Source organism: Bubalus bubalis, chromosome 15, assembly GCF_019923935.1.
Source record: "Bubalus bubalis isolate 160015118507 breed Murrah chromosome 15, NDDB_SH_1, whole genome shotgun sequence".
Taxonomy (NCBI): Eukaryota; Metazoa; Chordata; class Mammalia; order Artiodactyla; family Bovidae; genus Bubalus; species Bubalus bubalis.
The window spans coordinates 60,229,333-60,255,131 of NC_059171.1; the positions used below are offsets into that span (position 1 = coordinate 60,229,333).

The 25,799-nt window shown below is 43.6% G+C and overlaps 2 protein-coding genes across 11 annotated transcripts in view; one reads left to right on the forward strand and one right to left on the reverse strand.

The window, feature by feature from the left end:
- The window catches only part of TCEA1 (transcription elongation factor A1), a 29,018-nt gene extending 16,445 nt beyond the window's left edge, over nucleotides 1-12,573 (forward strand). Inside the window, exons 4-10 of one of the 4 annotated variants that reach the window (XM_006076978.4) lie at nucleotides 2,636-2,753; nucleotides 3,633-3,778; nucleotides 4,892-4,948; nucleotides 5,918-6,072; nucleotides 8,196-8,342; nucleotides 9,373-9,444; nucleotides 11,046-12,573. In XM_006076978.4, coding sequence (XP_006077040.1) covers nucleotides 2,636-2,753; nucleotides 3,633-3,778; nucleotides 4,892-4,948; nucleotides 5,918-6,072; nucleotides 8,196-8,342; nucleotides 9,373-9,444; nucleotides 11,046-11,054 — 704 coding nt within the window. In that variant the 3' untranslated portion in view covers nucleotides 11,055-12,573. The remainder of the gene's footprint in view (nucleotides 1-2,635; nucleotides 2,754-3,632; nucleotides 3,779-4,891; nucleotides 4,949-5,917; nucleotides 6,073-8,195; nucleotides 8,343-9,372; nucleotides 9,445-11,045) is intronic. The other 3 variants (XM_006076979.4, XM_006076980.4, XM_006076981.4) reach the window with 3 other exon arrangements.
- A 5,545-nt stretch (nucleotides 12,574-18,118) lies between these two features.
- RGS20 (regulator of G protein signaling 20) overlaps nucleotides 18,119-25,799 on the reverse strand; it is a 50,588-nt gene continuing 42,907 nt past the window's right edge. For 6 of the 7 annotated variants that reach the window (XM_044928764.1, XM_044928766.1, XM_006076985.3 and 3 more), the window contains 4 exons: nucleotides 24,094-24,242; nucleotides 21,350-21,436; nucleotides 19,878-20,112; nucleotides 18,119-18,998 (listed from right to left, as the gene is read on the reverse strand). In XM_044928764.1, the coding sequence (XP_044784699.1) occupies nucleotides 18,810-18,998; nucleotides 19,878-20,112; nucleotides 21,350-21,436; nucleotides 24,094-24,242 (660 nt within the window). In that variant the 3' untranslated portion in view covers nucleotides 18,119-18,809. Of the gene's footprint in view, nucleotides 18,999-19,877; nucleotides 20,113-21,349; nucleotides 21,437-24,027; nucleotides 24,243-25,799 lie in introns of those variants that run through there. The other variant, XM_025265418.2, reaches the window with a different exon arrangement.

Here is a 25,799-nt window from a genome sequence, read left to right on the forward strand (position 1 = left end):
GTGTGTGTGTGGGGGGGGCATTGTCTGTTTTTGGCCTGTGCAGTGCATGTTGCGGGCTCTTAGTTCCCCAACCAGAGACTGGATCTGGGCCCACTGCAGTGAATGCGCTGAGGCCTAACCACTGGACCACCATGTTCCCTGTTCGGGCTTCATCTGGCATTTTCTCATGACTAGATCCGGTTTTGCGTCCCTAGTCGGGGTACTGCGCATGTGTGTTGTGTCCTTCCGGGGTGTGGTGTACAGAGATAGGACGGTGTTATTTCTGAGACCCATCCAAGGTGTACAATGCATCACTGATGATTTTTCCTCGTGTCTAATAGTTCTGTGGGAATCACTTTAAGACCCTGAAACTATGGTGCTCCCTGTCAAGACCTTCCCCCACCCCTATTTGGTATCCCCCGATTACTGCCCAAACCATTCTTTTCGGTGACAGTTGAAAAATTAAGATTTTCTAGTTTTTCTACTTTTTCAGTTTTCATACATCATCATTCTGTAAGAAGAACCCTCTTCTTTCCTCTCAGTTCTTTTTCTGTTGTGAGTGTGGACACATAGGTTCCTGTTCTGTATAATGGATTATAATCCATTCCTGCTCATATTTATTTTGATATTTACATTGTCCCAGGTTTGACCAGTGGGCACCCCTGCAAACTGGCTTTTGTGTCTCTTTGACAAGCTCCTTGCTTTTTTTTGTTGTTGTTTTTAACCTCTTTCCTGCATTCTGGCAGCACGCAACATGCTGGACTTATCTGTCCCAGCCCTGGAAGCAGCCATTTCCTGAGCAGTTACCAGCCTTATGTGGAGGAGAAAATAAAAAAAGTGAAGCTTTTAATACTTCATAGATAGCAGCAGTAATAATAAAAGACCTGTTACATATAAGAGCTTGGAAACTAGGAACCAAAAATTGTAAAGCCTGGGAAATTTAGAAAGTTCAGCCTTAAGAAAATTAACGAAATAGAGGATCCTCTATTAGATTCCAAACCAGAAAACATTGCCGTTTAGGTGGTTAGCTAGATTTCTGGGAGAATTCCTCCGCTTCTGGTTAGCACAGTTCTGAACACTTAAGACACACTGTGTGTGGGCCTGTATTAATGCACTTAGTCCTCCCGGCTGTCCCGCGTGCTCTGGGCTGCTGTAACCCCAGTTTGTGCTGAGACAGTTGAGGGGCTGCTGTCACCCCCACTTTGTGCTGAGACAGTCGAGGGACTGAGAGATCAGGTACCTTGTTTGTGTGCAGTAGGAGCAGTGCTAAGCGGCTGAGCTCTAGGGTGTGGTCTGAGCCCTCTGAGTCAGGCTCTGCTTCGTGGCTCACCACCCTCTGCTCAGAGGTTGGAGTGTTTCTATGACCGTTGCTGCCTCTTACTGCCCTGCCTTCTCAGAGGGCCACCGTAGTGCACACTGCATCATGGCAGCGTTACTGCTCCCCCCCAGCACTGGACCTTGTTAGGCAGTACTGCCTGATTGTATTCCCTGTCCCTGGTGGCTTAGATGGTGAAGAATCCGCCTGCAGGGTGGGAGACCTGGGCTTGATCCCAGGGTCAGGAAGATCCCTTGGAGAAGGAAATGGCAGCCCACTCCAGTATGCTTGCCTGGAGGATGCCATGGACAGAGGAGCCTGGTAGGCTGTACAGTCCATGGCGTTGCAGAGAGTCAGACACAATGCATCATGTGACCTTTCTGAAGCCTCCTACTCCCTGTTGCTTTGGGAACATGTCTTGGTCCTTGCTCTGTTCTGAAATGTCATCGCTGATCCGTGCTTTCTTCCTCACGATACCATGGCATCTTCAGGCCTTCCAGGGAATTATAGAGTAAAGGGGACAATACAGTTGGTCTGTGAGAACTGACATGTGTCATGAGGACTGGATTCCCATGATAGTTCTGGAGTTGTGATTGGGACTGTCCTCTGTCAGTCCATCCCGTCCAGAGTGGCATGTTAGCGTGGGAGCTTAGAGCTGCCTGGGCAGTCCGGCCTCAAGGGTAGATGTTCTTCCGTGTTCTGCACAGAGGGCAGTGGAGAACTGAGCTATTCATGCAGCTCTAGGACTCGTGTATGGATCAAAAAGTCGACCAAACTGGGGTAGTTCACGCAGTGGGTCCAAATATTTCTGAACCCAGCTTCAAAGCTGTTCTGGTTGCTATAAACGTGAATGTTTCTTTCCAGTGCTAAACTGTTGCCTTCGCCCAACCTATTTTATGTACTTTATTTTCCCGTGTCTGATGACTCACTTCTTTTAAGTCTTAAAGCTTATGCTTTATTAGTATTCATAACCTGTATTAGTTTTCAGATTATTTCAGATAGAGGAGATGCTGAGTAGGCCTAACTAATAATCCTGAAGTATATTCTATGAAAATCTTCTTTGTTTACTATCTCTGAAATATTTATTTGTATTTTGAGTACCACCTCAAATTTTTTTACTTCATGAAAAATTATCAAAACAACATTGTTATATATACTTTGCACTTTAATTTTTTTTAATGTGCAGTGTTTCTTCCATGTACATTTGCTAACAGAATAGCTTGCGTAAACTTCATTTACTTGTTAAAAGCTTAGGATTTTATTGGTTTGTTTTTTTTTTTTTTGCATGATAAATAGCTTGATAACATGTAGTAGTCCTGTTTTTTGTTTTGTTTTAACAAGTGCTGAAACAGGAATTTCATAAATTTTCAGATGGACCATCAACAGATAAAGACTCTGAAGAAAAGAAAAAAGATACTGCTGTTACGTCACAGAATAGCCCTGAAGCAAGAGAGGAAAGGTATTTCACTTCATGGAAGCTTGTGTGTTTTGGGAGACAGGGGTCATGGAGACTTTGGAAAACACAAGACTGACCTCAGAAGGCCTGCGGAGTGGCCGCCGGGCCCATGCAGGCTGTGTGTGGAGGCCGGCTGGGTTACCGGCAAGGGCAAGGGGCTGCCTGCCGGCAGGGTGTAGCAAGTGACATCAGTGGAGTGAAAGGCAGGATTAGTTTGGCAGAACTAATTGGTGGAAATCTTTATTGTGGTAAAAGTTAACTGAAACCAGTCCGAAAATATTTCAGTAAGAATCTAACACAGCAAGTTAATCAGGAGTGGTTGAAGTGATTAGGTTGACTGGAAGAGTTATTAATTATTGCAATGGTGTTGATATTTTTAGAGAGAAATTAAGAGATGTTTATATTTTCACGACTCCTCCCTCCATGTGGTTTTTATCCTGAAGTGGTGTCTCACGTATAAGCCTCACTGGTTGTCTGATTGGAGCAGGGTTTGCCAGCTTTCTCTCTCTGGTTTTGGTCGAGAGCGATCATAGTCTTTGTGCCCTCCTGTATCCCCTCTGCTCATAACTGAGATCCCATCTTTTCATGTGCTGTATTGAGGTGTAATGTGTGTTTTCTATATTAAAAATATTGTTTAACATTTAAAAGGAGGAACAAGGTTAAAAAAATAGAAGACTTGTCTCATCTTTACTAAAAGTTTTAACTTCTTTTTAATCTATATACAGGCAGGTTTTTTTTTTCCATTTAAGAGTCACTGGAATACTATTTCATTTATTTAGGCCCAGAATTACTGTTTTTAGAGAGTAATGGTAATGATACTCACTTTAAGAGAGTTTTCCTGACTTCTTTTTTTGTGTGTCTGTGTGTGTGTGTGTGTTCCAGCAGCTCCAGTGGCAACATGAGCAGCAGAAAGGACGAGACCAATGCCCGGGACACGTACGTCTCATCTTTTCCTCGGGCGCCGAGCACTTCTGATTCTGTGCGGTTAAAGTGCAGGGAGATGCTCGCTGCTGCTCTCCGAACAGGAGGTAAATGTCATTGCTCAGTCCCTTGACCAAGGCCGCTGCTGCCCTGTCCACCTCATTTCATCCTCTGGGTGGGATCCCGATGGCTGCTGCCCCTCACCGCCCAGCCCAGGGAAAGGCTGTTGTGCTGGGCGTTACTGAGAGCAGAGAGGCGCAGGCATCCAGGCCTCTGCTTATTACGTGTGATTCTCAGAAACAATAGGTTCCTTCCTTCTGGTGAATGTTCCCCTGAGTCGTACTTATTTAAACTCTTTTTCACAATCCTTTTTCTCCTTACATTTAATCTGCAAACTCAGTATCCCCCCGCCTCAGATTGAGAGTTAATGATACCATATTATTGTCCTGTTGTTAAATGTTACTATGACATTAATAAGTTTTATATTCATAATTTCATTTCCTACTTTTTTAAGTGAGAAAGAGATCTTGGTTTATATATGGGAGCTTTAATTTAATTTAGGGGTATTCATTCCTATGTAAAATTTCGGCTTTAAAGTTTCATATATAGGAATATGTATTTACTGTCTTCTAAAAATGCATCCTTTTCTATTATACTGAGCCCTAGTTAGTATGACCTATTTTTCTTCTTACTCTGCCTTTTCTTTACTCTGATTCCTTTATTATCTCTTTATGTATATTTTCTTGTTTCTTTCTAGTTTTTTTTTGTTCCTTCTGTCACTTTGAACGTTTGCCTAGAAGTCTTCTGAGTGTGTCCATATATGTGATTGGCCAATGAAATGAATGGTTTCTTCACATGGAAGCCTGAGGCAGGAAGGAGACAAGACAGTTCTTTGCATAAGTTTCTCTGCTGTCTGTGGGAACAGCCAGAATTTCTGGAGTTGTGAAATGAGGGGTTGCCTGCTGGATGCATGACTCCCCAACTCCTGAGGGATAAGGCATCATCCATGCAGGAGCCCTGTGGACACTAGCTGAATCCAGAGGAGGAGCCGAGGAAGTCACAAAGAAGACCAGGTTCTAAGGAAACTATACTGAAAGGATTCTTTGTATAGGGCAAGTGGGGTTGAAGAAATAGGAATACAGTTTAATTGGCTGTGTACTGAAATTTTCTTTTAATATGTTGTAATCATTCATTCATGACACTTCTCTGTCTGTGTTTAGATGACTATATCGCCATTGGAGCTGACGAGGAAGAATTGGGATCTCAGATTGAGGAAGATATCCTTTGCGTGTATATTCATATTGGTGTCAAGAATCCAGTAGATTATTTTTTCTTCCTGTAAAGAATAGAAGATCTTATTCTACAGTTTCTGTGTTGATTGTTTTGGTGGGAAAGGGGAAGGCTGTCTGTGACATGTTGTTCTTGTTGTCCTGTTATGCAAAAGTAAGATACACAATGGTGACAGCGCTTTTATTTTTCTGCCTTGCAGATTGAGACTAACGTCTCACGGACACGTGCTACGGGTGCAAAGTGGGGTCTCACCTTGTGGGTGGGGCCCTCAGCAAAGCATAGAAATCCCCTGAGCTCATCGTCCTGTGCGTTCACACTGGGTGCCTCAGAAAGAGCTCTGGTGGGGGAGAGCGAGTCTTGCACATGGGTCCAGGGAGCAGGAACTGTCTGGTGACAGATGACAGTGTACCGCAGGCCTGTCCTGGCTGAGGGGTGGCTGCTCTAGGGCTGGGCCCCTGCTGGAGCCCGTCCTATTGAAAAAAACCGACTGCTAACCTGGCTTCTTGCTGAGCCGGAAGGAGATGAACCTTCAGGCCACTGTGAACTGTCTTCCGAACCTTCTTCTATCAGAAGGCCCTCAAGAGAGCTCTGTGGTCTTTTTGAGGCTTTTAGGATCCTTGGCGGAATGCAGATTTGGGCCAGGGAAAGCATGTATAAATTCAGGCTCTTTTTCTAAAGTTTTCTCACTCAGATTGAATACCTGAGTTACATTTTAAACCCTTTTAATCTGTGTCACTTGGCATTAAACATTGAGAAAGTATTGCTCATTCATAGCATAAAATCACTATTTTTTGCCAGGTACTGATCAGGAAATCAGGCAGAAACAGTGCCTTATTAATTTAATCTGAATTGGAAATACTGCTTAGAAATTTCAGGAATTCTTATCATGGCAGAATAGGAAAAAAAATGATCTTAGGACCTTTATAATTTAACCTTTTTCCTTAATGGCCTAGTACCTATCTATCAAGAAATAAGGAATACAGACATGAAATACAAAAATAGAGTACGAAGTAGGATATCAAATCTTAAGGATGCCAAAAATCCAAATTTAAGGAAAAACGTGCTGTGTGGAAACATTCCTCCTGACTTGTTTGCTAGAATGACAGCAGAGGTGAGTGCATTTGAATAGAACATTTCTGTGACGGTATTCCATGATGTCAAGAGTAAAGTCTGTTTAAATCATGAAGTACTGAATAAATACTACATCTGTAATAACTATCCTAATACACTTTTATACACACTATATACAGTATACTAGACAAGAACTTAAGGTGATTGAATCTGTTAGCATCAGTACTTTGTCCCTTTCATAACTGTACCATGATCTTTGAGTGGTTGCCTTATTAAATTATTGTCAAAAAATAAAAATGTTATTTATTGTAGATTCATGTAGAATCAGAATTAAATTTCTAATTGCAAAACAGACTTTGTAACCTCTAAGCTCTTTTCTTGGTTAAATACTATAAGATTGGCTACATCTTATTGACTATTCTTATATTTATTTAGAAAGTGATGCAGAAAATGAAATTCATTGTTTGCTTTTTTTAGATGTAGCTAATTCATAGATATAAGCTGAAGTGTGTCTACAGTCTCACTGTCTTACTGAACATCCAAGTGAATTTGTCTTTCTATATAACTAATGAAAACTGTTATATTTTTAAGATTCATTTTTTAAAACCTCATTAGGATAATTTTCACAAAGTACAGAGCATAGTGTAATGAAGTCCTGTCTACCCATCACCTAAGCTTCAAGTATATTAAGTAATTTGTCACTTGTTTATTATCTATCCCTTCTTTGTTTTCTTTCTTTTCCCCTGAATTATTTTCAAGCAAATTCCAGACATTATATCTTTCCACCTCTCTATCCTTGAGAGAAATCTGTAAAAATCTGACATTCTTATGTAACTACACTGTCATCACTGCGTCCAGCAAGTCTAATGATGATTTCTTGGTGTATCTGATATCTGGTTTATAGTCATTGTATGTTCCTGGTTGTACATTTACTTTGTATCAGGATCCAAAGTCTAGATGTCACCTTAAGCTTGGTCTCTTAAGACTGTATGAACATAGTTAAGTCTCCTTTTCCAGCCCCCTTTTCTTCCATGACATTGACCTATTGAAGAAACTGGTTTATCTCTTGTGTATCTCACACTGAATTGCCCGTTTCTTCCTCATTACACTAATTTTTCTGTCTCCATTCTTTTCTGTGAACTGGAAGCTAGTTTTATAGGCTTAGATTATATGCAGGTTTAATTTTCCCTGCACAGATGCTTCATCAGTGGTCCTTCTTACTTCATACTACATCACCTCAGGAGACATGTATCTTGTTCTCTTTGGTGTGGAAATTTATCAGGGATTTGTGTATGGACAGTCTCATCCCTTCTCTGTGAGGTTCTCCACTGGCCTTTCATCTGCGTGTTCACCCACTGATGATCCTTGCCTGAACTGGTGATGTCATTAGGAGTTGCAAAACAGATTTCTAGAATTCTGAAAGTCCTTTCACCTTCCTTAGCTAGACTTCTTTGATAGAGGAGCACTTGCCCTGAGTTTAAGGCCATTGGTTAGGATAGGAAAGGCAGGTGAGTGTGTAATTCTTCCCTTTGGTTAACGGTTGTCAGAAGGAGTGGTTGGCGCCCCACTAACCGTCAATGGGGGCCTTTGTTGCCATTTTTGCATGTGTTTGTGCTCTACTTTTTTAAGTGTCATTATGGACTGGTGACTTTATTTATCCAGTGGGTTGGTCTTTTCAGTGATTTATCATGATGGCTGAAGAAATTATCCTCTTTCTGGTCAATGGAGCTCTGTCACATAGCCCCTTTGTCCAGTGATGAGCTCACAGTGGTCAGGCAGCTCCCATGCTTCCTGGCACAAGAAGATACTCTGCCTGTCTTGTGCATTTCTTGACTCAAAACTGGAACCAGACATTCCTCTGAGGCCCCTGGTTCCTTTTCTGGCGGAGGAGGTGGGTGCAGTAGTAGAGACCATGGTCTGGATACGCTCATCACTACCGGATTGCATTAAATGCAGTTTTCACATACAGACTTCTGAGTGTTTGGGAAAAATGTAAGAGTAAACAAACTGATGAGTCCTTTGAGGAAAAATATGATATTTCACTTTCAAAACTTTAAACGTTGATTTTGATCCTGTTGTTGTTTAACTATTGGAGCATAAACAGCATTCTGCATGTGTATAGAAGGTGCCTGTAACTGGGTGGTATTGCTGTCCTTGTGATAGGAGATGGCTAGTGATGAGCTCAAAGAGATGCGAAAAAACTTGACCAAAGAAGCCATCAGAGAGCATCAGATGGCCAAGACAGGCGGAACCCAGACGGACTTGTTCACATGTGGGAAATGTAAAAAGAAGAACTGCACTTACACACAGGTTTGTGACTGTTAATAGACTCACTTTCATACTAAGAGGCTTACAACTCCTGTTTCAAGACAAATATCAACTTATTTTCAGTTAGCTGGATTTGTTAGTATTAAGAATGTATCCTTATACTTGAGGTCTCTCTCAAAACATATCAAAATAACTTTGTGTTTCTAGTTACAGTCTTATATTAGAGCAGATGTCAAGTTCCTCAGTCACAGAGGATGGGTATTTAAGGCTCTTGTTGCTGTCTGACTTTTAGAAAGGTTTTGGCAGTTTTTGTCAGAATGAAGTATTTGTAATTTTTACGTTTTTACGAATTTGTAAGAAAACTGAGAGGTCTTTTAATTAGTATTTCTGTGCTTCTTAGTTATGATGAAAATTTTTCATATTTGTTAGCCATTTATCAGTAGTATATATTAGATTCACCTGGCTTAGACCGTAAAGCGTCTGCCTACACTGTGGGAGACCCGGGTTTGATCCCTGGGTTGGAAGATCCCCTGGAGAAGGAAATGGCAACCTACTCCAGTACTCTTGCCTGGAAAATCCCATGGACTGAGGAGCCTGGTAGGCTACAGTCCATGGGGTCTCAAAGAGTCGGACACGACTGAGTGACTGCACTTCACTTCTATCGGTAGTATAATGTGCAAGTTTAGATAATTTTCCCACTTACCTGGGATAAAGATGAGAAGACAAGGACTTTTGTTTGGAAATGTGTGTTCTTTCCTTATTATTTCACTAATTTGTTAATAGCTTATTTTGGACTGTTACACATTTTATTGTGCTACCATTGTAGTTCATGTAGGATATTCTAACTTAGGTTGGATTTTCTGTGTAGTCGCTCAGTCGTGTCCGACTCTTTGTGACCCCATAGACTGTAGCCTACCAGGCCCCTCTGTCCATGGGATTTTCCAGGCAATATTACTGGAGTGGATTGCCATTTCCTTCTCTAGGGGATCTTCCCAACCCAGGGCTCGAACCCGGGTCTTCCGCATTCTAGACAGATGCTTTAAGCAGTGTTTTTCACCCAACTTTGCCATAGGTACAAACGCGGAGTGCTGATGAACCCATGACAACGTTTGTCGTCTGCAACGAGTGTGGAAACCGGTGGAAGGTAGGGCGCCCGGGGGTTTCCCGTTTCACCCGGCTCTGTGGGGTGGTTTCTCCCTTGAGTGGTTACACCGGCTCTTCTCTGGGGGCTGTCCCGTGTGTCCCATGCTAACCCTGCACCATGCTGGGGAGGCCAAGGCTGGCGTCTGTCGTGGATCACACTGTTTGGTACTCTGCTAGAACTAGATGGTGACTTCGGACACTGCCCTCTGCGTGGTCTTGGTGCAGGAGTCACAAGGCTGGATCTTAGAGGTGTAGCTCCTGTGTCGCCATCCTGTGCACACACTGTCCTTTCAGGTGCCCCCATGCTTGTTCTTCCGGAACACGTACACGGGTGTATGGTTGCGTAAATGTTTATTCTGGAAAAACTACTGTACCCCTTTGAAATCCAGCCCACTGGTTTCAGTGTTTATTCTAGGAAATCCAGATGAGCACTGCCATGATCTGGTAGGCTTCTCATGAAGCCTTCTTTTGTGTTGCCTGTGTTCTCCTAAATTAGCCCCACACAGGCAAATAATGTTACATGAATGATTCATTCTTCAGTGATTTCTGTGAGCCACAGAAACATCACACCTAAAACAGAGGTGGGGACGCTAGGAGTGTGTGGCTGGGGGCTCCCACAGGAGAAAGGTGGGCTTTGGAGCCAGACACGCTTTGGGCTCCTTTGCCCCTTACTGTTGCTGAACTGTGATATTCTCACAGACAAATATAAATAAGGCCCACATTACAGGTCATGCTGAGTAGTAGAAATGATAGATTTAAAAGTGCCTGGTCATTGTTGATGCTCCAAAAATGCTTTCTATTTGTGATTAGTTTTGTGTGTGTGTGTGTGAAAATTCTACAAGCTTCTTTTCAAGCTATTCTTACCTTAGACGTTTCCTTACTTTAAAACAGTCACAGAGGTTAAAGCATTTCCTGAAATCAGAAGTGAACAAAAAAGACAGTGGGAGGAGGGCTCTAGCAGTGTTCCAGCGGTGAGGCCAGCGCCCATTTCGTTACACACAGAGATTCTGTTCTTGGGCCTGGAGGGTATGGTGCTGACAATGTCTTCATGGCTTGAAGCAGTGTCTCCTGCCTGGAGCCAGCAGTTTCTTTAACTGGTCTACGGGAGGGATGTTCATGCTGTTCAATCCTGCTGGGCAAACCTGGTTTTTCCAGTGCTCTCCTAGATTTGTTTAGCATCATGAGGAGGAGGAAGACTGGGCATATCACAGTTTGTACTGAATATAGGCAGTTTGCTGCAAAGTGCTGACATAGTTCCTGTTGGATTTAAGAAAATTCAATGTAATGTAGAAAGCTGATGCCTATGGTGGCTTACTCTGGAAGTTCAAATTTGGAATTAATTTTTTTAACCTAAGAATTAAGGAGAGAAGTGCTTAATAAGAAAATATTTTATATTATTTCTTTATGTATGCTTAGCAATTCGAAATTGGAAGAGTCAAACACAATATAGGTGACTGTTCACGTCTGGAAAATACAACATATTTTTTTTAAATGCCTCTTTCTTTAGCAGTGTCATGTGTATGCTGTGTTGAACAGGGGAAGGAGGTACACCCCATTGTCTGTATTTAAAGGTCTCACAAAATATTTCTTCTTTTTTGACAGTTCTGTTGAGTTGGAAGCATTGGCAAAACATCTGGACCATTAAGAAGATGGATTTTGTAATTAGCTTTAAGACTAGGTCGACTAGCTAGTTTTCCTGCAAATCAGATTTTTAAAGTAACTTGCCTCCCTTGGGTTAGTCTCTGGTTTTGACATAGTGTCCCTTCCTTAAACGCCTTGTGTAGTTTCAGGTCAGTAGGGAGACCACATAATGGTATCTGTTTCAAAACTTTTTTTTTTTTTTTTTTTCATTTTTTATAAACTTTTGGCAGTTAATTTTTACCTTTTTTTTTCTTCTTAAAAGAAAATGTAACAACTTTTTTACAATATAAAACATATACAGTAGAATGTTACTCTTCTCAGTTAACACACAAGTGGAAATTACATTTTTTTTTCCTATATTGGCATGTACCTGCAAATATTAAAAAAGGATGAGGCAGTGTAATTATAAGTTTATCAGACATGGTGTGTATTCAAGTAATACTTGACCAGCTTATCTAAATTGTATATAATATTTGAACTAGCATATGAAATTGATTTTAATTATTCTGTTCACAAGTCTGGGATAATTAGATATTATTTTGCATTTGTAACTAACTGTGATCCTCATTTCTTGTAATTTCTTGTACATGTGTATTACTTGTTCTTAATAGATTTTGGCTTTTGGAAATATGACTTGACTTTGTTGAAATCAGTTTGGTTTGTTGTTTATTTACCTGTTTGACTTTGTAGTGTATTTTAGTTTTGCAGAACACTGTCATAATTTGGTATGCTTTTCATAAATCCCAGACAGGCAAAGAGTGGAAAGTTTGGACCATTTTTTCCTTTTGTAGGAAGACACACTGGGAGGAAGATGTTAGCATTTTAGAATAGTGTGGTTCCTGTGAACAGTTCCTGACTTGATTTTGATTTGGAAATCTGTCCTGACTGAGGACTTTAAGGCTTATATAGATCATTAAGCTGTGGTCTTTCCATATGGAGACTGATGGAGCACATTTCTTTCCTAACTGACTTGCTGCCTCTTACCCAGGAGGTAAGGCTGAGGGACAGATGAGTGTGTGGGCTATAACACGGCCCACGTTTATGGGACGGACCTTGCAGTTAAGTGTGTGTCATCTGCTTGGTTGAGAATAAGGAAGAATGATCTCACACTGGCTGTAGCACATCTTGAATCCCCAGTTACGAGGAACACATCTCATCCTGCTCCATCTCCACTCTCCGACCCCTATGGAAAGACTTCAGCACCAGCTTGCACACCCCGCGCCCCCCGCCTTTCCCCACTGCTCACCGCAGGTCAGTTTGATGCAGTAGAGAAAACATCCAGAAGTCCACATGAAGACCCCATGTGTAAGAATTGGCCACTGGTGCCATCCCACCTCCTCTTTGTCAGGTCACAGAGTAACCTTTTATCACTTGGAAAATAACATGAATTTTTGAAAGAATGAGTGTAAGAAGATTAAAATAGTCCCACTTTTAAGTGAGCCATTTTTAAATTTGTAATTCAATAAAGTTTCTTGTTATTAAACATGTATCACATTTTGTCATTTTATTTTGATATCTATACTTGCTTTATTTTTTGTTTAAAAAGTTCTGATTAAAAAAAAAAGTAGAAAAATGGTTAAAAAAAAAAAAAAAGTTCTCCTTTCCCAACTATTAAGGTGTTTTTAAAGTGCAGTTTTAACTAATGGTTGCCTGGTTGTAGGTATGAAGGGACTGGTGCAGAGCACATTTGTTGTCTCCTCCCTGGACCCCGGAGAGGGATTCAGGCTGGTTCAGAGCAGAGTACATGTGTGCATTCTGTGTGTGCACTCAGTGTGATACGAAAAACCAAACAGGGAGTCTTAGACTGGAAAACGCCAGCCAGTTATAAAGTAACCGGAAGTAAACAGTTCTCAAGGGTAATATCTTATAATGTCTATTTCTAGGACAAAGCAACTGTGTTAAATTAACATGGAGATGTTGCTCAGTCACTAAGTTGTGTCTGACTCTTTGTGACCCCATGGACTGCAGCACACCAGACTTCCCTGTCCTTCACCATCTCCCAGAGTTTGCACAAATTTATGTTCATTGAGTCAGTGATACAGTCCAACCATTTCATCCTCTGTCACTGCCTTCTCCTGACTTCAATCTTTCCCAGCATCAGGGTCTTTTCCAATGAGTTGGCTGTTCGTATCAGGCAGCCAAAGTACTGCCGCTTCAATGTCAGTTCTTCTAATGAATATTCAGGGTTGATTTCCTTTAGATTGACTGGTTTGATCTCCTTGTTGTTTAAGGGACTCTCAAGAGTCTTCTCCAGCACCACAATTCGAAAGCATCAATTCTTTGGAGCTCAGCCTTCATGGTCCAACTCTCACAGGAAAGCTATGACAAACCTAGACAGCGTATTATTGAAAGCTGAGATATCACTTTTCTGGCAAAAGTCCCATATAGTCAAAGCTATATTTTTTCCAGTAGTCATGTACAGATAGGAGAGTTGGATCATAAAGTTAGATGTGACAGTTAATGAAGAACCATCCCCGGAAGGCAGAAAATCACCACCTTGGTATTCCAGCTCCCCTGAGAATAATGAGTGTTCATGTAAGTGTTGGGAAGCCATGGCAGGAGTTCTGACACACACACACAAACACAAACACACGTTCTACATGCCTCACAGATGGAACAAAGTTTAAAGTATTAACACTAGACTTCCACAATGATTGCCTCTAGTTCAAAGTATAATTTGGGGATTTGAGGTATCAAAAATAACAAAGTGGTGAGATTTAAGGAGTTTTAATCAACAGTTACACTTTCCTGCCCACTGCAGCCTCCACCTCCACCCCATTTAGCTGTATGTAAAAAATTAGCCATTCAAGAATTGAGGGACTTCCCTGGTGGTCCAGTGGTGAAGACTCTTACCTTCCACTGCAGGAGATGTAGGTTTGGTCCCTGCTAAGAAAATTAAGATCTCATATGCTGTAGGATACAGCCAAAAAGTGAAACAAGAATGTGCCACCAGGAAATGTAAGGTGAATAGTCACTGATGTAAAAATCCACGTGTTTCTCCAAGTTTCAGGATAAGCGAAGTGCCCACACTGAAGATCCTACTTCATAGTGAGTAGGACAGAGGTACTGCCTGACGAGTTCCTAGGTCAAACTGGTTGTGGGGGCTCCCCTCACCCCCTACATAGTTCCTAGGATGAATGACAAGTTAAACCAGTCCAGTGCAACAGCTGTGATGAGTAGCTGTAAGTTGGGGAAGGTGGAGCCCATGCATTTCTATGAGAAACTTGTTCAGTGCTGTGTTCAACACCTCAGAGAATGGGTGCACCCAGTGGGGGCTCATGGAATAGTTTTCTTGCTTCTGTTTGTGTTCTATCTTAACTGGGGGAGCTGAGTCATGAAGGCTGTCCCACGACTGTGGACCTGGGGGAGGGCAGGTAACCAGTGCCAGCAATGTTGTGGACTCAGTTCCAGGAAGAAGTAACAAGCTCCAGCCTTGGGAGGTCTCTTCTGGTACTCCGGTTCTGCAAAGTGATGCAACGGGTTTATTATTAATTAAAATTTTTATTCAAATCAACCTGTGTGCTCTGGTGCTTGTTTATCTAAGTGGTGGATGGAAGATGGGAGCACAGATGACTGCCTCCAATGACTTGTTCTGATTTGTCTCCCCAGTGCTATAAAAAGACAGCTAATTATTTATTTATTTTTTTCTTAATGGCCCCAACTGCAGAGAGAAACATTTCATATACTATGTGCCATACAGTCTGATTAAATTAGCCCAGGTGTTTCCATAATTGGAAGACTGAGCTGCTTTGACACTAAAGGGCTTTTCCACTCTTATATGCGGCTGACAGTGTGTATCCAAGTTACCTTTGTAATAATGCTGTTAGAAAGTGTAACTGGTAAAAAGCAGAATTGTGAGAGCCCTGGGAAGGGAGGGCATTGCTGTATCTCGTGTCTCTCTGGCGCTAGTTCCCAAACATCTGATTCATTTAAGGGATACCTCATCCCCATGTGACCCTGCTGGGTCTGTCAGTGTTCCGTCCCGCCTCACCTGTGCTCCTCCCTGGGGTTACTGTGTGAAAGGTGGGATGATAGATAAGTGCTTCCACTGGACAAGCTGAGCCAGGAGGAGCTGCCCCCGGGCTCCCTGTACTTTCTACCCGCTGTGTGCAGAGACCCTCTGTGTGTGATGAGCCAAGGGAAGTTGAGATGGGGAAGGGAGGTCAGGTAGTTGCAGGCATTGCAACTACCCTGGACTTCTGCTAATGGAAGCTGGTCCATTTACTTTATGCTAGTTTAAGATAGATTTCTATAACAAGCAACTGAAAAAAGAAAGATTTTTCATATTAAATGGTTTAGGATGAATACTTGAGTTCAAAGTAAATGCATGATTCTAAGTAAAAGTGAGATAATACAACATCAAAACCTGTGGGAACACTGCTAAGATTTCCAGTTAAACTACAGAAGTGTTTTTGATCCAGAAGAAGCATTGAAGTCCCAGGTGAATAGCAGGCTGATTTATCTCAGGATTGTTTCATGTACACAGATGGCCCTACAGATTCACACACTGGATTTGTTCATGGTGGGCTTCCCTGTTGATGCAGACGGTAAACAATCTGCTTGCAATACAGGAAATGGGCATTCAGTCCCTGGGTCTGCAAGATCCCCTGGAGGAGGGCATGGCAACCCACTCCAGTATTCTTGCCTGGAGAACCCCATGGACAGGGGAGCCTGGTGGGCTACAGTCCATGGGGTTGCAAAGAGTCAGACACAACTGACACTTCTGGGAGAAATGGAAGGGGCGCTCAAGTGAACCCAGGGAAGAGCTTGGGGGGCGGCACACGGATTGTGAGGGCCAGGTGGGCGGGCTCAGAGCAGGAAGGTAGCACTTGGATGTGAGGCTGCTCCCCTGGGGATTCTCGGGCGCTGTCAGCCAGTACCAGGTTCCCAGGTGAGAAGGGGTGGACCAGAGCCTGGCGGGAGCTCGGGTCATCTTCACAAGCTCCCTGTCACCTAGAAGGCTTCCAGAGCTCAGCTCCTCTCTGGACCAGTACTCACGGCTGCTGTTGTCTCTGCCCCACACATCTGTCGTCCTTACTCTGGTGTAAGCGGCTGCAGGGCAGTGTCAATACCTCAATCCCTAAGCCATCCTCTCTAAGGAAAAAAAAATGAGACCCTAGGAGATGGAGTCAGAATCAAGATGCAAACTATCATTATATAGGAAAGATAAGCAAGGAGATCCCATTGTAGAGCACAGGGAACTCTATATTCAATATGCTGGGATAATCCATTTGTTTTTCAGTTGCTAAGTCCTGTCCAACTCTTTGGGACCTCGCTTATGCCAGGCTTCCCTGTCCTTCACCATCTCCCAGAGTTTGCTCAAACTCATGTCCACTGAGTCGGTAATGCCATCCAGCCATCTCATCCTCTGCCGCCCCCTTCTGCCCTCAATCCTTCCCAGCATCAGGGTCTTTTCCAGTGAGTCAGCTCTTCACATCAGTAGCCAAATACTGAAGCTGAAGCTTCAGCATAGCATCAGTGTTTCCAATGAATATTCAGGGTTGATTTCCTTTAGGATTCACTGGTTTGACCTCCTTAGCATCCAAGGGACTCTTCAAGACTCTTCTCCAGAACCACAGTTTGAAAGCATCAATTCTTTGGTGCTCAGCCTTCTCTGTGGTCCAATTCTCACATCCAGATAAACCATAGTGAAAAAGAATATACATAGGTACAACTGAATCACTTTGCTGTGCAGCAGAAATCAATTAACACTGTAAATCAACTGTAACAACAACAAAAAAGGACACAAGAGGTTTAATGTCTTGGAAAGGGGGAAAGAGCACCGTCACTGGGGCTGGGCTCAGGAGAGGGCATGGATGCTGGTCCACGCAGATGTACAGGTCGTCAGGACGATGGAGGCTTAGGGGCGCCATGGTCACAGTAAAGGAGGAGGGGAGGTGTTTGCTGAGAATGAGGACCAGGGGCTTGAAGAGTATAATGAAGAAATCTTCAGACTGAAGGGCCAGGGAGGGGGTGACCAAGAGGAAGGCCATCCTGTGAAGGCTGAGGCGCAAGTGTGGTTCAGTCGCTAAGTTGTGTCCGACCCTTTGTGACCTCAGGCTTCTCTGTCCGTCGGATTCTCCAGGCAAGAAGAATACTGGAGGGGGTTGCCATTTCCTTCCCCAGGGAATCCTCCTGACCCAGGGGTTGAACCTGGGTCTCCTGCATTGCATGCGGGTTCTTTACTGACTGAGCTTCATGCAATTACGTTCTGGATGCATTTCTTCCCCACTCATTATAGTGATGGTTTAGATCTGTAAGGCTGTATTTTCACCTGTGAGCTATGAATTTATTCTGTTCACCTGTGATAAAAACAGTGGGCTCTAAAGATGAAATCCTGGTCTGGGAACTAAAAGAGAATCTTGAGTGTGTCTGTACTTACTTAATCTTCAGTTCAGTTCAGTTTAGTTCAGTCACTCAGTCATGTCCGACTCTGCGACCCCATGAATTGCAGCACGCCAGGCTTCCCTGTCCATCACCAACTCCCAGAGTTCACTCAAACTCATGTCCATCGAGTCGGTGATGCCATCCAGCCATCTCATCCTCTGTCGTCCCCTTCTCCTGCCCCCAATCCCTCCCAGCATCAGAGTCTTTTCCAATGAGTCAACTCTTCGCATGAGGTGGCCAAAGTACTCGAGTTTCAGCTTTAGCGTCAGTCCTTCCAAAGAACACCCAGGACTGATCTCCTTTAGAATGGACTGGTTGGATCTTCTTGCAGTCCAAGGACTCTCCAACACCACAGTTCAAAAGCACCAATTCTTCGGTGCTCAGCTTTCTTCACAGTCCAACTCTCACATCCATACATGACTACTGGAAAAACCATAGCCTTGACTAGTCGGATCTTTGTTGGCAAAGTAATGTCTCTGCTTTTGAATATGCTATCTAGGTTGGTCATAATCCTCCTTCCAAGGAGTAAGCATCTTTTAATTTCATGGCTGCAATCACCATCTGCCATGATTTCGGAGCCCCAAAAAATAAAGTCTGACACTGTTCCCCCATCTATTTCTCAAATAGTTACATGTACAAAAAAAGGCTGAGATAAAACTCTTGTGCTTTATTTTTTTAGAGTGAAAATGCCCATGTTTCTTTCAGTACTAAAAAAGGAAATATGCTTATTTGAATGTTTGTGATGAATGCCACTAAGTTGAAAATTCATTCTTTAGGTTGACAGGCTCTGGGAATAAAAAATAAAGGTAACTTGTCAACAAAAGGATTTTCTAAACACTGCTTCTCTTACCAGATTTTTGAGGCTGATCTAGTTAAGAGCACAGCGCTTTACATCAATCATGTAAGTTACATATTAACATATATGCATTTAGCAATACATACATGTATCCTAAGATACAGCAGGGTACCAAGTTTACAGGTAGCGATCACATTTTTATAAAATGGGAATCTGGGTCCTGTCTGTTCCCATGATGTGCCCTTTGAAGGCAATGTGGTGTCTTCTTGTGTATCCTTTGTCCCTTGAGAACACACTACTGTCTGCGTAAATGTAACTACACAGCCTCTCTACACAGCCATACCCTGGTCTTTCCAAAAGGATTAGGAAAGGTGGCTGCAGTTTCCTTGGTGAATGTATCAGTTTTCTGCAGAAGAAAGCGTCTGTTATTAAAACAGCCCGAGCACGACCAGCAGAAGACACTACCGCCTCTAAAGTCCCTGTCCTAGACGGAGCCCACGAGTTCTTGGATTATTTTATTAATAATAAATATCTTTGATATCCTAGGCTTCCACTGCTTTCTCGGATAAGGAGCGGAGCAGGTCTTTGTAGAGAGCGGAGTTCATGAAGCGGGGGTATGAGTCCCTGTGCATCAGCGTGTAGATCTGCAGCTGGGCATCGTCGAAGATGTTCCGGGAGGGCTCGGCCATGCTCCTGTTGATGGTCTCCCGCACGCGTGAGTCCAGGCTGACCTGGCGGAGGCGGGGGAAACACCGGGCTCGTCAGACATGGTCCTCTCTGGACATTCACCCCCGACTCCCACAGCTTGTTTGGCTTTTTAAAAATCCCAACCAAGCAAGGTCGTCCCCAGCTTTGGCTTTGCTGCCAAAGGAGGAACTGAACACAGAGAACAGGGGTCCCAAACTTCAGAAGCGTTGGAAGCCCCTGGTGGGTTGGTTAAACCAGGTAGGGCCCCTGCAGAGCTTCTGGCTCAGTGGGTCTGGGTGCGGGTGAGAATCTGCATTTCCTATGAGTTCTCGACGATGCTGGTTAAGTGATGCTTATGGAGGTTGTATTTCTTTTTTAAAAAAATTTTTTTATTTTTAATTGAAGGATAATTGCTTTGTGGTATTGTGTTGGTTTCTGCCAAACATCAACATGAATCAGCCACAGGTATACCTATGTCCCCTTCCTCTTAAACCTCCTCCCCATCTCCCTCCCCATCCCACCCCTCTAGGTGGTCACAGAGCACTGGGTTGAGCTCCCTGTGTCACACAGCAAATTCCCACTGGCTATCTATTACATATGGTAATATATATATGTTTCCGTGCTACTCTCTCGATTTGTCCCACCCTCTCCTTCCCCCTATAGCAGTGTTTACAGCCAGACACAAAGACACCTCCTTCTGGAGAATCTGATGAAAGTTACTCACACTTTCCCCAGGAAAATGCTCATGATCTTTCACAGATTTTCAAGGGCACTTGGCACCCATTGGTGGGACCACTGCCCAAGTCTATGATGAGTGGGGAGCAGGGGGGTTCCATATTTTGGAGCAGCGGTAACCGGGCTGGGTGACCAGACACTGAAGGGGTCCTTTGTGCCCATGGCCTCGACCTCTGGCGGGCACCTACCTCCTTAGGAGAGAGAATAGAAATGTAGTCTTCGTATATGATCCTCGCTTTCTCTTCAATCATGGCTTTATTCGCTTCTTTCTTCAGCTCCTCACACGCCATCCAGAAGAGCATGTTCTCCTCGCTGAACTCGGTCCGCAGAAACTCCCGGAAGGCGTTCCTGCCCGCGGGCGTGAGCATGAGCTTGTCAAAGGACTGAGCCCAGGCACTGGCCTCCTCCAGGGTGGGACCTGGGCTGGGGGTAGGAGAAACGGGTGTGGGGAGCTGAGGGATCAGGAGCTGACGGGAATTCAGCCCTGGACAGATGTCTTTTTCCTCTGAGAATGAAAATGTGCACGCAGGCCCTTTCAGGCTGAGAAAGACTTGTCCTCATTCCTAAAGCCTTCAGCAAAAATATGAGCATGGATTGAATTGTGTCTCCTAAAAAAGAGATGCATGGATTGAATTGTGTCTCCTAAAAAAGTGATGCTGAAGTCCTGACCCTGGACCTTGTATTAGAAGTAGGATCTCTGCAGATTTAACCAAGTTAAGATGCGGTCATTAGGGAGGGTCCTCATTCTGTATAACTGGTATTCTTATGAAAAGGGGGATTTGGATACATACAAACACATGCAGAAAAGGTATGAGTCGATAAGTGAAAATAAGTCCATTGATAATACAGGAAGAAAAAAGACACTTTTAAATTCGGCATTATGAAAAGTAATTTATATGTTTTTTCCAACTTTTTAAAAAAAAAAAACACTTCAAAAAATAATATATTAGCTAAAGTATAAAAGAAGAGTTAAGAAAAAACAGACCTTTAAAATTTTCCTGAACCTCAACATAATGTATATTTCATTATGTTCTTTTATTTAAAAAGGTGAATCACATAAAAATAAAATATATCACATGTTTTGCCAAGAAGCAGTGATTTATATTTGTGATTAACAGGCATTAGATTAATAATGGAACTGACTTTTCTCCCTGTCACACAATAAACTGAAAGGAATCTGCTGGGATTTCCCTGGTGGTCCAGTGGTTAAGACTCCAAACTCCCAATGCAGGGAGCACAGGTACGGGTTCAATCCCTGGTCAGGGGACTAAGATCCCACATGCAATGTGGTCAAAACATTTTTTTAAATTAAAAAAAATAATTAAAAGGAATTGTGCAGAGTGGAAATGTGACGCAACATTATGATTTGATATTAAACTGCAGTTAGAGAAACTATTCTAGTGACACATATAAGGCAAAACATCAAAAAATTCCAGCTGGGCATCCATGAGATGATGGATGTTCACTAAACTTACTGTCATCATCATTTCATGACGTATGCAAGTTAAACATTTACGTTGTATACCGTAGGATTATACAGTGCTGGATGTCAACTATATCTCAAAAAAAAAAATTGGAAGAAAAGAAAAAATAATAAGGAATTAAAAATAGTAAGGCTGGCATTTCTGTCAATTCAGCGAGCTAAACACTGAGATGTTACCTTTCTTCACAGGTGGGAAGGTCTTCTGTTCTGGCTTCATAGGAAGTCCTTCTAAGTCTTTGTTCCTCCTGGTTTCTTACAGTGAGACTGCACGAAAGGAGACGTACACATGAGGGTTGAGCTCTTTCTGTATCAAGTAACAAGTGACACAAATGACTCTGCTTTGTTTTCTTAAGAAAACCAAAAGTACGACAGGCAAGTATTAGCAAACTAAATTCTCTATATAATACTCTGGTCTACAGGAATGAGGGACAGTTTACATTTAGAATAATAATGCTTTTCGTAAAACAAATGAACAGTTAGGTTGTATGCACTTTGGGGCTATTTGTAGTCATTGTGTGTGGATGTCTGTTTTTATTTCTCCTGAGTAGACACTCAGGAGTGGAAATACTGTCACATGATGACTCTATTTTTAACATTTTGAGGAAGTCCCACACTGTTCTCCTCCAAAGCAGCTGCACCATGTCACGTTCCCTCCAGCAATTCTGGCGGGCTCCAGTTCCTCCACACCCAGACCAGCCCTACTGTTGTCTGCCTTTCTAATTCTAGCCATGTAGGTGGGTACGAAGGGTATCGTGCTGTGTGTCTGATTTGCATTTTGCTAATGACCCATGACATTGAGCATCTTTTCAAGTATTTACCAGCTATTTGTCCATCTTCTTTGGAGACATCTTCCTGAGTTATAGTTTGACTAAGTTTTCTGTTACTTTGTTCCCATACTTTGAAGACATTGCTCTCACCTTTCACAGACGCACATACCACATGATACTTGGTTTCTGGCCGTGATGATGATGTCCAGGCATAGAGTTATATTTTATTCACCTTAGTTGTTACTAGTAGGAGGAGCCTGCTTTGGTGCCCCCCACCACCTGCCCCCTCGCCACACCATCAGTCCCAGACTTTATTCAGGCCACGATCCTGCCTCCTATGCCTCCCAAGGCAGCAGATGGGGGACTGGGTAGATAGGATAAATGCCAGCGTCATTCCACATTCATGGGGACATCTCTGAGCATCTTTCAGGTACCATCTCACTGAGCCTGATGAGCAGAGTGAAAAGTGCAGAAAAGGGGGCTTAAATGTGGTCTCTTCTCCATTGGGGGATCTCCTTCCCACTATGGGGTCCTGGACATGCTTTGGTGTAGGGGCTGCTAACACACCCTTTCCTCTGGTCCCCTGCTGGCTCCTCGAGACTCCTACTCAGGGCTGAAGGCTTGCCTCGAATGCCAGGCCACTCAGCCCTGTATTCCCCCCAGAGTCTGGGGTTCTGTCCCAAATGGACAGACCTCCCAGCATTGGGTCCCATCTATCCTCGGAGGCTCGCACTTCTAGGCCCACCCACCGGAGTGGAGCTTCTTGGAAATTAATGCCAGCCCGAGGCAAGCAGGAGCAAACCAAACAAACTGTCCTGGACTTTTCATTTTCAACCTTCAGCTCCCGTCATCACCTCGTGTGATTCTGTCACTGATCGATCCCAGGGTTTCTTCTTCTGCACGGTGTGGGTCGAACTTGCAGTCAAGCCCAAGTAAATTACAATGGTTTCATTGGCTAAAGCTACATACACATTTGGTTGGCATGAGGTATGTTTCATATACAAGATTTCAGAGATGCAATCTAATGCCCATGTGATTTCTGAGTGTAAATCATACCCCTTTCTCCAGATCTTCAGCAGTGACTCAAACAGTCAAGTTGTATCACTTTTTTTAAGCAATGAAAGTGTATCTTCCTCTCCCAGTAAGTTAGCCTATATTTTTAGCTTTTCCTCTCTCTGTTCAGCATAAATTTTAATAATTTTCTTTATTAAAAACAATATTAATAGAACAGAAGCAGCAGAATATAAAATACAGGCTCATGTTCTTTCATAACCTTAATCTTTAAGACTCAGATTAAATTGTAACTCCTCCAAAAACTCTTTATCTCCAAGTACAGGGCCTTGAGTTCACTCCTTTTTGACAATCTAGGCACCATTTTTGCCCAGATATTAATATTCAACCATCAGCTAGCTTAGATTGTTCTTCAGACATTTGATATATATTAGTTAGCCTGATTTCAGGGACTTGACTATGTCCCTTCAGAGCTAGGATGCAGCCTTGTCTTGTTTATTTTTTTTTAATATTTATTTATTTTTAAAAATTTAGCAATGCTGGGTCTTTGTTGCTACGCTGGCTTTTTCTCAAGCTGCAGTGGGTATGGGCTTCTCACTGTGGTGGCTTCTCTCGTTGTGGAGCACAGACTCTAGGTGCACAGGCTTCAGTAGTTGAGGCACACAGGCTCAGCAGTTACCTTATTGGGGACCCTAGAGTCCATGGGCTTCAGTCACTGTGGGCTCAGCTGCCCAATGGCGTGTGGGATCTTCCCAGACCAGGAAACAAACCCGTGTCACCAGCACTGGCAGGCAGATTCATAACCACTGGACCACCAGGGAAGACCTTGTGTTTTTATTCACTTGGCTGACCCCAGGCTTAGCTGTAGGAAGCGGTATCTTTCAGCTGAGGCATATGGGAGCTAGTTCCCAGACCAGGGATCGAACGCCGGCCCCCGAATTGGGAGCACAAAGCCCCAGCCACGGGACCCCCAGGGAAGCCCTCATCTTGGTTTTTTGTTTGTTATGTTGTTTTTATGGTCCTTTACAAAACCCACATCGGTGTCAGCCATACAGCAGTTGCTTACAAAGCACTTACTAAATCATCATAAGCTGGCACTGTTGAAGGTACCGTTTTCTTATCAGAAGCATGCCACCAGCTTACCAGGAACAGCTGCAGCAGCAGCACCAGCAGAAGCAGCAAGCGTTGGATCCCTGGTTCTCTACTCCGGGCTGGCCGGGGGCGCAGGCTGCGGGCTCCTGGGCTGCGCACACAGGCCGCTTCCGCATCTCCATCCATTCTGACCCCATTGGCTGCAACAGGAGAAGCGGGGTGGGGGGCACAGAGTTAGTACCAGGTAAGCTGGAGATTCCACTGTTTGCGTCATTGTGAAGATGCAGTGTGACTCTATCCTGTCATCTCTGCTAATTCTGGTAAAAGTTGGTCCTTTGAACCTATTCATGCGTGTGTGCTAAGTCACTCAGTCATGTCCAACTCTTTGTGACCCCATGGACTTAGCCCGCCAGATTCCTCTGTCCATGGGATTCTCCAGGCAAGAGTACTGGAGTGGGTTGCGATGCTCTCCTCCAGGGGAACTTCCCAACCCAGGGATCGAATCGTGTCTCCTATGTCTCCTGCATTGGCAGGTGGGTTCTTTACCACTAGCGCCACCTGGGAAACCCCTAGAATCCACTCATTTACCATTTATTCACTGTCTAGAATCTGCCATTTGCTGTGATCAATTCTAGTAGCGAAACAACGAATGGAGGTCCCTGCGCTAAGTTGCTCACAGTTTGGTCAAGGAGGTGGATGCTGACAGGACATCCCTTGACACCACCGTGAGGACCTCCCACAGGTGCCCGTCCCAGTTTGAGTCCCCCCAACCCCACCCCTGCTGGACCAACATCGTGGGGCATGTGGGGGCAACTGCACTGACGATCACAGTGGCAAAGCTCTTGGAGCCGCGCCTGTGTCCTGCTAGTGATGCCCTGGGTGCACCCAGGAGACAGTGACGCCCCCTCCACAAACGTGCTGCCACCTATAGACACGATGCCCTGGCCTTCCCCCCAGACATGGTGCCACCGGAAACCCCTTCAACCCTCCCCTTTCCTGAGAACTACAGGAATAGCTAGAGGAGAGAACTATAAAAGCAGCGTAAGAAAGAGAAATGTCTGAATCCATTTTTAACTTTTGATACAGTGGTTAAAAAATTGTTGGCAGAGTAAAAGGAAAAAAAATTTTAAGTCCCGTTAAAGAACCTTAAATAGGTCTTTGGAATTAAATTCTGTATTTGTTATTCCATTCCATCTATTCTTACTATTACTTACCTTTTTATGTTATTGGACTTTGCTTTAATTATCATAGTTTCATTATGTGTTTTCATATTGAGTAGGCTAAATTCTCTTTATGAATTAAAACTCATTAACAACAGCTTTGGATTAGCCCTTGTCTTTTGATTACACGGGGATGTAAGTTCCAGGACAGAACGAGAGACCCATCAGAGGGTTGTACTGTCCCTCATCCACAGGCACAACAATGCTCAGAACACCTGTCCAGAGCACCAGCCTGGGCAGTCCATTCTTCCAGGTGGACCCAATTCTCACCGCATCAGTGGCATTTCAGTGGAGCCAGAGACAGACAATGCTTTCACTTTATTTAGGACGTGGAGGGGCAAGGACAAGCCAGCACAATCTGCAGACTAATCAGCTTTGAACCACGGATGCTCTAGGTAACTGTTACTTTCTCAAAGGTACTGATGCAACTTGCCTCCTTAAAAACAAAATCCCAGGGCTTCCCTGGTGGCTCACTGGTCAAGAATCCACCTGCCAATGCAGGAGACACAGGTTCAGTCCCTGGTCTGGGAAGATCCC